This window comes from Seriola dumerili, unplaced genomic scaffold (genome assembly GCF_002260705.1).
Source record: "Seriola dumerili isolate Sdu_G_001 unplaced genomic scaffold, Sdu_1.0 BDQW01000409.1, whole genome shotgun sequence".
Lineage (NCBI taxonomy): Eukaryota > Metazoa > Chordata > Actinopteri > Carangiformes > Carangidae > Seriola > Seriola dumerili.
In genome coordinates, this window is record NW_019174664.1 from 1,494,597 (window position 1) to 1,509,793 (window position 15,197).

Consider the following 15,197-nt stretch of genomic DNA (forward strand, 5'->3'; position numbering starts at 1 on the left):
TGTAAGAGTGAGCTGTTGAGAAGTGCCCTCCAGCTACCTAACATGAGTGTAAGCGACAATGAGTGAGAGTTTAGCACACTTCTTTTGTCAGCTGAAGGATTAGGTGCTGTGAATTGGTAGTCCCAGTGCCTCGCCCCAATTGAAAGGCAAAAACCTTGAGAATTACTGTTTCCTTTTGCTTTGTTAGTGCTGAAGTAATCACTTTTCTGAAATGTTCTGATTCCAACGTGCTTAAAAGATCGGTTGATGAATAACTGAAACTAACTGGACTACTTTATCAAAAGTGGAGGGGCAGTAAAAACATCAGTACCAAGGATGTCACAGTCGACGCCAAAATTCTGAAAATCAAACTTGAGGAGAAAAAGAAGGCAGGCACAGTAAACAATAACAACAACATGTGGAATGGCGATGGCAAGTGCGGGCGCAGCAACAGGTCCGCTGTGATCTGCGGGGAAAAAGACAAAATAAAAAAAAAAAAAAAACATGACAAGACTAGAGTATGGAGATATTTTGTGCTTGACGGGTATCATCAGGGACAAGTCATAGACAACCAACAGCCAGTATGCAGATGGTGTCACAGAGCATTTAGCGTGAAAGAAGGAAAAACCTCAAACTTATCTAAGCATCTAAAAAACAGGCTTCTGGATCTAATCTATCTTGTTTAAACTAACATGGCGACAGCTCATAACGTGAGCTGAGTGCCCACATTAGCAGACGACTACCATAACTATGAAAATATAACGCTGACTACATGGAGGTGTGTGCATGTGTATGTGTGTGTGTGTGTGTGTTTGTGCGCACGCTCACGTGTGTGTCATACTATGTGTGCAGCAGATTATGTTGTTTTCTGCTGTACTGAATTTCGTATCGAGAAACATGGAATTTCATCAGTATGGGTACCGAGCACATCATTTGTGGTATCATGACATCAGAACATATCTGTTTACGAATGTCAAGTGTCCTAGTGCGTAGAGGGCTTCCTGGACTGTTACATCAAAGCATTAGTGCTCTCTTGTAGGCAATATACAGGTATATTCAAACGACCTGGCTACTTACTCGTGGTTACTAATTTCAAACTAATTAATGTACTCCAACTACTGTGTCATTATATTCATCTGTATTGTGGTTGGAGCACACTGAAACATTAAAAACAGCATATTTACTGTAGTTTGAGGTGTTTGCTATTCGTAAAATGTTTATTGGGTTTGTCAGGTTACACCTGCCTGGTTTACAATTCAAATGCCATCTAATTTAATCACTTCAGTAAATAAAACTTTTGCGTTCATGTTGCATGGTCTATCATTGACATTTTCAACTCTGCAAACATTTTTGTCATCATTTCAGTGGTTTACATGTGCAGGAAGTTATGGATTTCAGCTTGGAAAGCCAGTAATTATAAAATGTTTCTTCCACTGACAGTTTGTAGTTCTAATCTTTTGACAGTCAAAGCAGATCCACCCTGTGCTGTGGAGAGCTATCCCAGTCAACTTCAGGAATTATGTTAACAGAAATTTCAACTTGGTTTCCAGCAGTTAAGAAGACAGTTAAGAAGCTGCCAGGTGCAATAATTTTTACTCAACAAAGGTAAACTTCTGGCTCTTCAAAACACCTGCCTCAGGCCATAATATGAACAAGAGTAAGATGTCTGTAAATCTGTCAAAGAATCAAAACAGGAGAGAGAACAAACATAACCACAAAAGTGAACAGCAAAATGAACATGCTTTTTTTTAATGTGACAGCATGTTTGTCTGTCAGTATGTACCAATACTGTGATAAGAGACACAAGGGTGAAAGTATGACGACAAAAATATTAGCTGAAAGGCCATCTTTGCCCTGACCTTGTGTTCACACCTCCTCACAACTAATCCAGCTTCAGGCCTCTGGTTTCCATGTTAATGCCATAATTCCAAAAAAGCCTGACGGCCCGACCCTGCAGGTGTTGAGTTTGAAGTAGTGTAGACAGAAGTGTTCGTATATTTGTGTGTGTGTGTGTGTGTGTGTGTGAGAGAGAAAGTGCGAGACATACACAAAAGAATTGGAGAGACAGAAAATGAGCATGCTAGTATCTGTGAAATAGAGATTAGTATATGCTCATGCCAAAAATCTGTCTGTAAGGAGGAAAACCACTAAACACTATTATGGGTCTCAATTTCTATTTCTCCAAAATAGGATATATTACTGTAGGCACTAAGATCAAAGGAAAATCATTTTTTGCGTAATGTGCTGTTTTACCGGTTCTCATGCTGGGAAGAAAAGTTAAGTCACATAACAAAATGACCCAAAGCCTTTCCATTTTGCTCAGTGTGGCAAAATGAGGCTAAGTCAAAACAACAATTGCCTTTCTCTTTGTGTTAAAACTGTTGAATTCAGTGTGCCCAAGGGACTTCTGGAGCAAGGTTTTAAATTATCTCCATGTATTCCTATTAACTGGCAGCGTGAATATATTGAGCCCCGGATTGGGGATGTGTACACGTGTGTGAGGTTTTGTGTCAGCAGAGTCAGGAGAGGTCCAATCTATTCCATCGCTCAGCACCGTGGCAGGAACCAGAGAGCACGGATACACACCCCTGCCAGAGCGTCACACAGACGAGGACAGACGGCTAATCCCAAACATGCTTTTTCAATAACTGCGTCAGGCAGGCTTCCCGACAGCAGCCCCGTCAACTCGCACAGGCGCTTACATGTATGTAGTGTGCCTGCCTGACCACTACAAAGTGTCAAACCATTTCTGAGGGAAAGCAGATTGCAGAGTGCTCAGAAGAGGTGCAATCAGGCCTGGGGGCGGTACCGCAGTGAGCACAGCGTGTGAGTAACTGTACCTGGTTTTGGGGTTCCCTCCCTGCTGAGGCCACCCATGCCACAAATGTATGTGTTCCCTTATGGTACTGTATGGCACTTTGAACAAAAAGCCACGCCACAAAATGACATGTGTTTGATATCTACGTTAATGTGATATCTACGTTAATTTGCGAAAATTGTGTTTCTGCACATGTAACGGTTTAAAGGTTTTGCACAGTCAAATAGCTGTTATGTTGTATAAAGCAACAACACAGTGGCAAAACGGAAACAGATTTCCCTACTGATAAATTGAAAAACCGAAGCATTTCCAAAACTTTAGTTTTCTAAGCTACATCACAGACTTGAAAAAATTAGTTGATTAATGGACAGGTCGAGCATCAAAAAAATGAGAAACTATTTTGATAATCATTAATCATTTTCCAAATAGAAATGCCAGACATTCCCTTGTTCCAGCTTCTCAAATGAGTAAACTATTGTTGAGTTTTGGACTGTTATATCATAATTTCTTTTCTATTTTCTGACATGTTACAGACAAAATAACAGATTGATTAATGAGGACAAAAGCTGCAAAATTAATCAATAATGGAAAATCGTTACTTGAAGCCCTGTTATACAACATATACAGTAGACAATAAGTGATTTAAACAATACCAAAGCTGTGGCAGTTGGTTTTATCTGAGAGTGCTCACAACTTGACTGCTACTTTATCTGCTGCTTCTTGGTAATAAACTACAATGAAACACTGACCAAATAAAGTAAAGCCTCAATTTATTTAACTTCCTCAGCTGAGCACTTGGAAAAGCTAAGGCTAAAAATAGGTCAGAAACATGATGGATTGCTTGTGTATATAGTGGGAGTGTGAAACACAAGACAATCTGCGGTGCCTTTATTGACGTCCATGCCTACTTGTATTATCTGCAGATGAAAAACCTATTTGGGCTGTATGAATAATAATATTCTACATGTTTAACCCTATCATATGACATTCATTTCATTTAATGGTCTCAGCTGGATGTCTGTATTGATTTCACAGGCACAGCAGGTCTCTTGAGATATTCTATGGATTTTCCAGCTGCCCTCCCAAATGATCCAGTGATTTCTACCCGAAAAGGCCCTGCCAGAGGAAAGCATGGAAAACAGTCATCATTTCGCCGTCTTCTTATATACCTGGCTCCCGTTTTGTAAGCCACGTTACCTCATGGCTGTATTGTGATTCCAGACATTGTTTTATTGACCCCAAAGGACGTGTATTGGTCTTTCTTTGGCAGCTGTAGATCTGTGGGCATGTGTTTTAGAGATAGTGTTTCCTGCTGGAAATCTTTAACAGGGTTTGAAATTAGAATAAAAATAACAATGACTTGTTAGTTGGAACAAGAGGGGGACAAGATGTTATTGCATTAACAGGAGCTCTTACATGTGTGAGTGTGGCAAATGCTGCTGATTGCTCCCCTCACTGAATCCACTTTCAGACAAGTGATTATGTAAATTCATGTAAGCTTTCTCTGCCCAAATGGTGCATTTATCATCGGCTTTGCTGCATATGAAACGACTACAATGAAGTGTCAATTGATAGGGCTCCATAAACACAATCAGAAGGGTCTGATCTTTGCTGAGTCTAAATTATTGATTTCGGAGCTGTGAGTCGAGGTAGACTGATGAGAGTGGTATGAGGTCAGTGAAAAAAAAAAAAAATGCTAAGTCCTGCCTTTCCTCAATTACAATTATGACTCTGAAATTAAATAAATCCTCACAATAAAGCCACAGTAAGGTTCACTGTGTGTTCCACCTGCCACCCCCTGGTAGGCAGAAATCCATCACTTGCTTACCGTTACAATAACACTGTTGATTCTTGTTGGTCACTTTGGTCACCTCTTAAAATATGCTTCGCTTAATGAATTGGTTGACCGGAACATTTGAATTCACAATATCCTTGACATAGGCATTTGATCCATTTTAAAAAAGGAAAACAGAGTGTGCCCATCTGTCATAACATGCCCACTTCTCAATACACTGTTCATGTCAGCATGCAGTATTACGTATCAAAGGGTTACACAGTACATGCAGTGTATGGCACACATGAAGAATCCCATTAAGAACACACCACACTCTGAAATATATAATTGTTGTATCTTCACCAGCTCCCAGTAGATCCCTCCTGCAAAGTCAAAATGAAATTACAGCCTTGCTGTTGACAATTAGCCATTGTGGCCTTGCAGTCCTCTGTAATTGGACTACAGACAATTAAGCACTAAGAAGTGTGTTTACCCTGCTGTTGTGATGACCCTTGCCTTTGAGATTCCTCACCTCTGAACCCTCCATCCTGAACTTCCTGTCTTTTTGACAGGATATCAGACTCACTGCAGCTTCATCAGAACGAACCATGCAGCAATGGCTGTTATATGCCATGAACGCATATTTAATTTATTCACTTATTTTAATGAGTTTTTTCAAGTTCTAGGGTCTCCCACTGTAGGGTTTACAAGGTTTTGATTGAATGTGATTTCTAAATTAATCTGTGAAAACACACAATGAGCTTCAGCTCTCTGAAACCCGACAAGTTGCAGCCAAAGGCCAAATCACTTAATTGCCTTGTGAGAATTCCCTATTCTCTAAGCTAATGCAATCACTTGTGAATAGAAACCAACTATCACACTTTAGGACACAAAAAGTCATTCTCTCCCTTTCCTTCCCTCCCTCTGCTTTTTAAATGTCATACCCTGTTTAATCTATTGAATTTATTCATAAAGCATCTTAAATGGGAGACAAAAAAAGTTTACCTTTAAGTTTCAGTTATCATGCCTATCACATTTCTAACATCTTCGTTTCCCCCAAAAATGAACATTTTATTTCACTGGATAAAGAGTAGTGACCGTCCAGATCATAAAATATGAAAATAAGACTTTAAAAAGTCATTTCTTTGATGACGATGATGAAGTACTGCAAAACATATGAAAGCCAACATAAGGCTTATCTTAAACTCGTCTGTACATAAGCGTAAGAAGATAATCCTAAGAGAGAAGCTTGATCTATCTCTGTTATGGCTGCTGGAACTGGCTGGGTCACCAACACAAGACAACAGTCATCAGTTATAGAAGAGCAGAGCCTGACTGCGCGTCCCACTAATCAAATAAAACACGTCTGTTTACTGGCAGCAGCTCGGCTGGGGTGCTCTCTCTGTCCGAGTGAGCCAGATAGACCTGTTCGGGTTTGACAGCGGGAGACTGGGCTTTTTGTCCGATGCGTCTGCGTGTTGGCTGAGCTGAGATACAGCTAGCCAGCGAGAGCCAGAGGGGAAAAGAGGAAAGACAACGAATGTGTTAGTGGCTCTTTGTAGCGAGAGATGATGATGCACACCGCACTGAGCACATAACGACCAGCAAAACCAGAAATCGGCCAGTGCTGGCGCAGACTAAGAAGGTAGTTTCCACTGAGGGGGAGGAGGGGGGGGTCCTGCTGTTGATATGAGCTATGGTGGACAGACGGTGTGGGCCAGAGAGAGAGAATAGGAGCAGGGGAGACAGAGATGGACAAAAAAAACAAAAGGCAGATGTCACGTGGGTCCAGAGTCGCTGATAGATGTGATGTGCAGCGTGGCGCAAAGGCAATGGTTCAGGTAGAAAAGGCTTCCCTTTGTGATGCAGATGACAACGCAATCAGCCCCGCTTTGTTTCGGCCGATGGGCTCTGCTCCCGGGGACATTGAGAGCCAGACACTAATCCGGTGGGTTTGTGTTCTCCGGGCGCACTCATAAAGGCAGTGTCACAGTACCTGGGGTGTGTGTGGATGGGGCTCTCTGAAACGAGGTCTGACCTCTCTCAGGGTACACTCTCCCTCCTCCTCCTCCTCCTCCTTCTGTCTCTCTTTCTCCCTGCGTCCTAGCTCAGTAGCTGGCTTTGCTGGGTTGAATATTATAAGCGCCATATTGTTAATGTGTATGACTCAACGCTCGCATGAAAGATGTGACAGGAAACGGGGTCACATTGATCAGTTTATCTCCGCTCTTCGATCAAACTCAGCTATCATTTTCAGACTTATGAGCAACAATTTTAATGCCTGGATAAAAAGAGGAAATGTACATTGACAAAGACATAAAATACACTGATTACACATAATTGTTGATACTCCTGTCAAATTAAGCAGACTACCCAACGAATTCATCCTGCGAATTAGGCCTGGCTGTTGCGGGACAATGTTGATTGTGAGTGCTCACACGTTTCCTGTTATGAATAATGTCTGGAAATACATTCCACTGTCCCCTAATGATTTCTATTCCCGACGGGTTGGGATGAATCAGGCTCTCCCTAATAAATATGACTTACCAAGAGACTGCACATTGCCAATTAACATGTGCTAATTAAGATAGCAGGATATAAGAACATCCTTGATCTAGATTCCTGTGTGAAATATCAGAGAGGTTACATGGAGGTAAAGCAAGTTTCTTTCATCACTATGCATTTATCCAAACTAGCCTCTTCTAGTCGCAAGAAAACACCATATCCAAACTTTATTGAATCAAACTTTATTTCCACACAGGTTGTAGCACAAACTCTAATTCAGTGGCAGAGTTAAACTCCCTGAATTAATTTAAAGCGTCTGCCTGCAAACTTGATTGGGTGCTACACATAACTGACACTTTCTGTAATAATGTGAAGAAAAGAGCAACCCGCTCTACGACGCAGACTTAAATCTTTGTCCCTTCTTAAACTGTTAGGATTAGCAGCACTATATTTTTCACTCTAACACTGTTATAATAGCCTTAGTCATACTCTTTCACTTTCTGACCACATTGTTTTCCCAACAACATACTGAAACAATTATAGCCCTCCAATCAAAGGGCACACCTATCCTTAAAGCACTGCAAGAAAAACAAATCTCTAGACCCATAATTCACCTGATCCTCACTAAATAATACATCTCTGCATAATGCCTCTTTTGACCTTTCATAGCACACAGTATCTATAGTGTTATATGAGAACCTAATTAAATATAAATTATACATAGTAGCATGGTTTGAAAATGATATACTACTTTTTGAACAGAGCTTGGGTTGTGCATGAGAAAACCTCCTGTTTGGAACTGATCGATATAAACTTCTGCCACAGGGATAGAAAACATTCATTCCAGCAGAGTTATTTAATAGTCAATTTGTGTATTTTTCTGGCACTGGTAATTAATTTAAAAATTAAAATCCACTTATTAGACACTTTAAGAAAAATAAATCAAATCCAGTTATGTGCAACCTACGCATGCATGAATATGGTTCCAACCCTAATATTGACTGAAAGTGGGTGGGTACAGCTTTTTCATTTTTACGTTTAAGATTTGATGAGACCATAGATGAGGATCTTCTGTCAGACTGGAACATGTACGTACTTGTGACAGACTTTCAGACTGTTGTGAACCTATAATAATTTCTGTGGCCATGCAAGTATAAACTGCATCTCTCAAATGACAATTTCCTATCACGTTGCTAGTAGCTAACACAGTATAATGAATTGATAAGCTACAGGCTTCTATTTGATTAACTGATGAGTGAAACAAATAAATTATATACAAGTACACCATTTTGGCATCTAAGTACAGTGTGATTCATCTCCACTCCAGGGCCTGTGCATTTATCTATCACATACTTCCAAAAGCTATTAACTTTTATAGCACAACATCTAATTGTAAGAAACACATTACAGCACATACTGTATGAATGCACAATGCTTCACAGCAAAAATAATCAGGGTTAATTTAAGACTGACTGTGCTTTAAATCAAAACCATGCAAGCGTCTAACTCATTAGGGTTGGGTGATACAAGGAATACATCAGAAATTGCTCTGGCTGAACCCAGAGCTGCGGTTGTTTTTCCATTTTTTGTTTTTTCATTTAGTCCTTTTTCCTTATGCCACCTTCTTGGAGGTTAAATGCATGTACGGAGTCCAATGCACATCATATTTACTTTTAATGGAACCAACTCTTTTTCAGCCTGATGTTGCATATTGAAAGACTTGAAACACCTGTTGGCTTGAAAATATTTTCATTTTCTAACGGCATCAAGTAGCAGTCACATCTGACCAGCAGCTCTCTATAGAATATTGGCCTGATTACAACATACAGAAAATTTTTATTTAACTTTTTAAAGTAGATAAAAATACAAAAAGTGGGAAAAAGTCAGTTTATAGTATATGAAGATCACTGATGTAAAAAAACACAAGGTTTATTGCAAGTATGGCTTACTGAAAAGAGCATTGCAAGCACACTGTATAGACCTCTATAGTAATATTAAGTATTAAGCCAGTAAGTAGTCTGTGGGGGCTGTGCAGTGTGATTCAGTTGAATTTTGGCTTGGCTTCTGAAGTTGTAATTTAGTAGGTCATATTGTGTTTTAAAATGTAAAATATAGTACTACCCAGTGTGGTAGTTAAATTCAGAACTCAAGTAAGCTGATCCTTAGACGCTTCCACTCTTAACTCTGTGGTACAGTCATGGCAGTGAACGCAAGCAAACATGACTCAAATATGATATACGAGCCGAGCTTGTAGATCTGTGGGAGTTGTGCTGCAGCAACAGCCAGAACCAAAGTCATCTGCTGAGAAGATGTGCAGATTTTTCAGGTGTACAATGGGACAGTGTAACAGTATCCCACATCGGTGTGCTGTATCAGCCTACATGCAGTAAACAAACTGGTTGTGTTGCCATCCACACACTGACAATGCCACTCATAAGATTTCCAGTTTGGTCAGTATGTTATTGTTTGCACGTTGCTCTGTTCTATTGAAGTGTAATGGTGTCAAGAATGAAGAGCAGCACACTCTAAAACTACCAACACAGCCTGTTTATTGATTTCCTAACCTTCTTAACCACAACTGAATTTCATAAACTTCAGTTCCTTCATCAAATATGTTCCACAAACAAAAATGCCATTCTAGCATGACGTCTAGAGGGCAAATATGTGTGGATTGGAGCAGTACAAGGCAGAAGAGAATGAGGAGCTGGCTCGTGACAGTGAACCGCAGCAGTCCGAGTCAAACAGCTGAAAGTACGGAAACAGTGTCAAACAGTCCATCATGTCTTGAACTGAATCCTTAGTTAAATTAGTTGAACCAACTGCAGCCAGGAGCAACATGCGCAACTATTTTGCTTGGAGAGCAAGCGGGCCAAAAACCTACAACATTGAAATCCCCTGTGTGAAGGTTTTAACAAACCCGCCTTGAAGGAAACATCCTCCAATATTTTTCTTCCTGTTTAACTTCAACATAATAAACTGTATATACATTACAGTAAATTCCAACCACTAGCAATGTGACCAAGGTCTACGGGTTATACTGTACAATAGCCTTAAGGAAGCGAAGCAGCTCACTACCGATGTCAGTAACCTTATGCCGTGCAGAGAGCACTAAATTTTTCTTAAGCAAAGCAGTGATACTCCTTCCTTGATCTCACCCTAAAGGTAGCCATAGATGTCTCTGAAATGTGACACCCCCCTTCAAGTGAAACAACTGGTACCAGCACTAATTGAAATTTTGCATGCAAAGTGACAATGCCTGGGCCCTCGGCAGCATGGATTAGGGCTTGAATAGAGAGAGATTCTTTGTGAAAGCCTACTGTGGCGGTTGGCGTGCAGGCCAACTCCCTGCATCTGCTCATTGGGTGGACTGAGAAAACACTGGATTGTATACGGTCGCTCATTTTACCTTTATCTAATCCCATTTCTGAGCCCGCCTCCGTCTATCTTTTGTTACTCTTCCACAAAACATAATGCTTCCATGTTACACTCACATGTCTATGCCTTACAAAACAATTCCGGTCAAAAACAGCCAATGAATTTGCATATGAAAGCATCTTTACCAAACTTGGCAGGATTCTATAAACATTAACAATCATATGGTGCCTTGAGCTGTCAGGCTGCCTTAAATTGTGCAAGAAAATGGTACAGAATAGGTTACGCAAGATACAAATGTAATATACATGTAATTTAGTAATTTAAAACAAACAAAAAAAAAACTGAAAAATTTAAAACATCAATTCGGTCAGTGTTTGCCAACTTTCAAATGAGTGAGCTCTAGTGCTCAACCGAGCGCTGAAGGAATGCAGTGCATATTGAAATGCAATCAAATCTGCTAGACATTTTTTAAAGGCTCCATGCTGTGATCTCATTCTACCCCACTTCACCATCCTCTACAGTGGTTTCTGTCCCATTATGTTTCCTTCAAAGAAAAAGAGAGAGAAAACGTTGTATCGAAGTGATCTATCATCCTGCTGACCCCAACAACAACTTACATACAAGTCTGGAGGAGGCTGCTATTGCATCATAGCAACACCAATCATCACAGAAAACATTTGCTGTGTTTGCACAGCACAAACTGTAATACCACAACAGAAGAGGGGGGGCACAACTCAGAAAAGCCAAATGATCCGTCTAGTAAATTTCATCTCCTCGGAACAATACAGGCTACTACGATTTTATAGCCAGGATGAATCTGAGAATTTCCACTCAACAAAATTATATGAGTGCTATTGTTAGTATGGCTGTCATCTGAGCACTGATGACAATGAATGGGTAAACTAATGAAGGGATAAATCCACAGTGTGTTTTCATAGACATGTTTGACATAGCTAAGCTAATTTCCTTGGCAGTATACCTCCATTAATTTTCGAAAAGAGCCTGTCTGTTCCTGTTAACCGAACCAATAAGACGTGGCATCAATGGCAGCTTACATTAACACTAATCAACAATTTAGAGTTGTTTCACATTCCACAGGGTAAATGGTATGCCTCTGAAAACCAGTCGAATGCCACTAATGAATGGATGCCATTTATACTTGTCCAACATGGCTATAACAACGAGAGAGAGCAGACGTAGTGGAATAAGCTAAAAAGAGATAATATGCTGAAGGAAAAGGTCACAGGCCAAAGTCAAACATTAGCATTAGGCCAATTTACAGTACTTCCGACTTTACATGGGTTTCAGTGTTCACACACTATTTATGACATGGTTACTCGGGCACAGCCAAGACTTTCTTAAGTTTGGCCTCCGTTTTAATCCTCTAATCCGCTCCAGTATAGTCCCTGTCTGATTCATTGATTATTGGTATAATAAGTAGCCCTTTCATATATTTGCCCTCCAGAAACAGGTTCAGGAACTCCCGGGAAAGTAGTAGTTATGATTTCATGAATACCCCACTCATTTTATACCCTAAATTTTTTTGTCACAGTACATATAAATATACATTTTCGGCGATCAACGACTTATTAAATTCAATGGTAAAGTATTATTTGGTACACATTTAGTAATAAAGTTCGTCGGTAAGAAACAGAAGTCTGCAAAGATGTCACTCTATATTAAACAAAAACAACAATTGCCCCAGTACAAAATGTGTCAAAACGATCCACTGAAGGGTCCCTTTCTGATGCATGCTGGGATGTGGGTGGTTTTTTTTTTTTTTTTTTTTAACGGATTAGAGCTGCAGTGACCTCTTTTTCAACTCTTCATTTCTCATACGTAAGCCATCCTTGCAACTTCATTGGACAGTCGGCTAGGGTGATTCACAGGGTAAAATGGAGGGGGGCTGTATCGAGTTGGCGACGGGACTAGCTTGGTTTCCGAATTAAAAAGTGAAGCAGCACGGGCCCGAAAGGTACTGCAACGTGTACCATGTCACGTATCGTGTTTGCAGCGTAACATTTAAATATCAACAGCGCCTTTCTCTTTCAAGCAATAGGTGTATTTCAAAGCACTGAAATAACTATTTGAGGAGCTGCGCCAAGTGGCATTTGAGGCACTGTGTGCTCTCAGCTTACAGATACGTTTCACAGTAGATTTTACATGTAGACAAACTGTAACCATGGCCATGTTTGCATTTTAGAGAGAGAGAGAAAACAAGGAGAAGTGAAATACTGTGTAGTGTGAATCGGTTGTTATTTTTGGCATTTTTCACATCCTGTGGTTCCCCCGTTCTTGGACAGAACAGCAAGGATAAAAATCAAAAATAAATAACCATTGTAACAGCAATCATCATTGCAGTAATTAAAAGAAAACAAATCATACTGAATATTATATGGGTTGATGATATGCAGTAGTACATATTTTTACAGAATATCTTTTACATAAATCATCTATACGTTCAACATATATTAATACTAAATATATTATTCACAAAACGAAGATGCGGGACAGGACCATGAAAATAAACTTTAATATATTCCAATAAAAAAGACAATTCATGAATTGCATGAAATGTGTGCTATAAATGGTTCCATGTATTTGTATGGTGTGGTTTTACTGCAAAAAATGGACTGCATATCTAATTTCCCAAAATAATAATGTTGTCGCGGTATGGTGTCTAGTGACAATACCTTAAATAAAAGAAACTATAGCACAAATTTTAAAGTGATGACACAAATATTAAAGCTGCCATGAGTGATGTAATGTAGGCCTTGAAGACTGATTTTCGACGTCTCTCTTTGTACATCTTGGACATGTTGAAACCATAAACAGAGGCAGTCAGCAGTAGTCTGCATAAATACGCATGACATTTATCAAGGACTGTGCCAGTCCTACATGGGCCCTGACAGGTCCTTCAACATTTCTATACAAATCTGGTGTGTTATTTTACATGTAGACTACAAATGGTTTTACTTCAAACAGGCAACTAAGTATTTATTCTTGTGCTTCTTTTGTTGTTGTTGTTTCATCCCGTGGTTACATTCGGTTGAGTTTTTCCTTAGTTTCTGGGCTCCACCTGTAATTATGAGGTTTAGTTAAACTGACCAGAGGAAGAAGACATGTTTGTTTTCTGACAGCATCCTCAAAATAGCCTGAATAAATGTATGACTGGGTTGACACATTCTTCAATGTGGCGAATGTCTCCTGTCCTGTCACAGGGAAAACTGTGAGCCCGTGCACACAAAATCACCTGCAAATTATACTATGATGTACAGACTAAACGCCTCTAAATTAAAGGGAACAATGACAATTTGCTTTTATAATCTCCAAATAATTTTTAGAAAATTAAAGGGCAAATATCGCAATCATATCGCTATGAGTAGCCTACAAGAGATCCTATTGAATAGAAAACTGTAGCAACAAGTATGGAGAGACCACTATACGTTTAGCCTACTTGTCAGTATCACAAACATACCGCTGTAAACACGTTACAGAAATTATTTTCACCATTCAACCTGTTTCATTGTACATTGAGCCACGCTGCCTGCTACCCATTACTGCTTAGCCAAGCTCTGCGTCCATATGACTGCATAACGACCAAACAGAGCCTTTTATAAGTTAAACTAAAGGATGTTCTGCATGTATGTTTGCATATATAGCCTCTGATACGGGTTTAAGAAAAGCGCCCTTGTTTGTTTTCACGTTTTTTATCACCAACTGTTTGACAACTGTGACACACCTCCACACAGGATGCGACCTACCTGATTAAGATTTAACAGTTTCTAACATGCTGTTGCTAGCCGTGTAACACAAAAGCCCCTTAAATTAATCCGCAATTAACGCTATTAACAGCATCCGTTTACCTGCTGAGATGCGGGAGCATGTTTTTGTGTCCCACCATCAACGCGTGCCTGCTGTTTTGCGCTAACTCTAAGCTACATTTAAGCACCGAAAGCGCCATGGTGTAACACAGGAGCAGGTATTAAAGGAAAACTGATTTATTTTCCGACAGTCGTTTAATTAGAAAACGCAAACGTCCATCATGCGCTTTGTCTCAAACTCAAAGCCGGCAAGAGGATGCGGCTGTAACCGTTGGGATGAAAACATTAGCTTACCTTCAACTGCTATTACGGCCGGTATGGTCCATAATATCCATAGAATATCCATTATTGGTCACTTAAAGGGCCCAGACATTCAAATAAAATACGTCCCGAAAGCCATTGACAGCGAAGGCAGAGAAGGGACAGGCGGTCCTTCACCTCCAGTAGAGCGATCCCAGACAGGAGAGAAAACGAACTCAAATCTGAACCAAGTTTGGGCGAAACCAAAAAAACCACAGACAGAGGGGAGCACCGAGAACCACCGAAGGACAGCTACGCATTTTAGCGGAACATTAATCCACTCAGTCTCCTATAGAACACAAAGCATAATTTTATGAATGTTATTGGTGATAGAAGGATTAAAATACTTGAATTATCGATGCAGCCGTGTTTCAAAAGGATCCTTCATCCCCTTCAAAGCCATTTCAATTTACCCCGCTGTCAATCACAGAGAGAGGGACAGTCCGCACTGCCTTACCTAGCGATAATTAAGTGTTTTGGGACCATGTAGGGCATTTATAAAAGATGGAGCAACTTATTCTCACTGCCACATCGCTCAAAGGGGAAATACTGGCCATTCTTTTGTCAGACAACGCTTAAACGTGTGTGGGGGTTCACCATGAAGCTTCTATGTGGGCCATTA

At 40.1% G+C, this 15,197-nt stretch overlaps 1 protein-coding gene across 1 annotated transcript in view; it reads right to left on the minus strand.

Annotated features, from left to right (window-relative positions):
• The window catches only part of ephb2 (EPH receptor B2), a 150,515-nt gene extending 135,894 nt beyond the window's left edge, over nt 1-14,621 (minus strand). The window contains exon 1 of the mRNA XM_022761370.1: nt 14,570-14,621. Coding sequence (XP_022617091.1) covers nt 14,570-14,621 — 52 coding nt within the window. The remainder of the gene's footprint in view (nt 1-14,569) is intronic.
• Between the last annotated feature and the right edge of the window lie 576 nt (nt 14,622-15,197).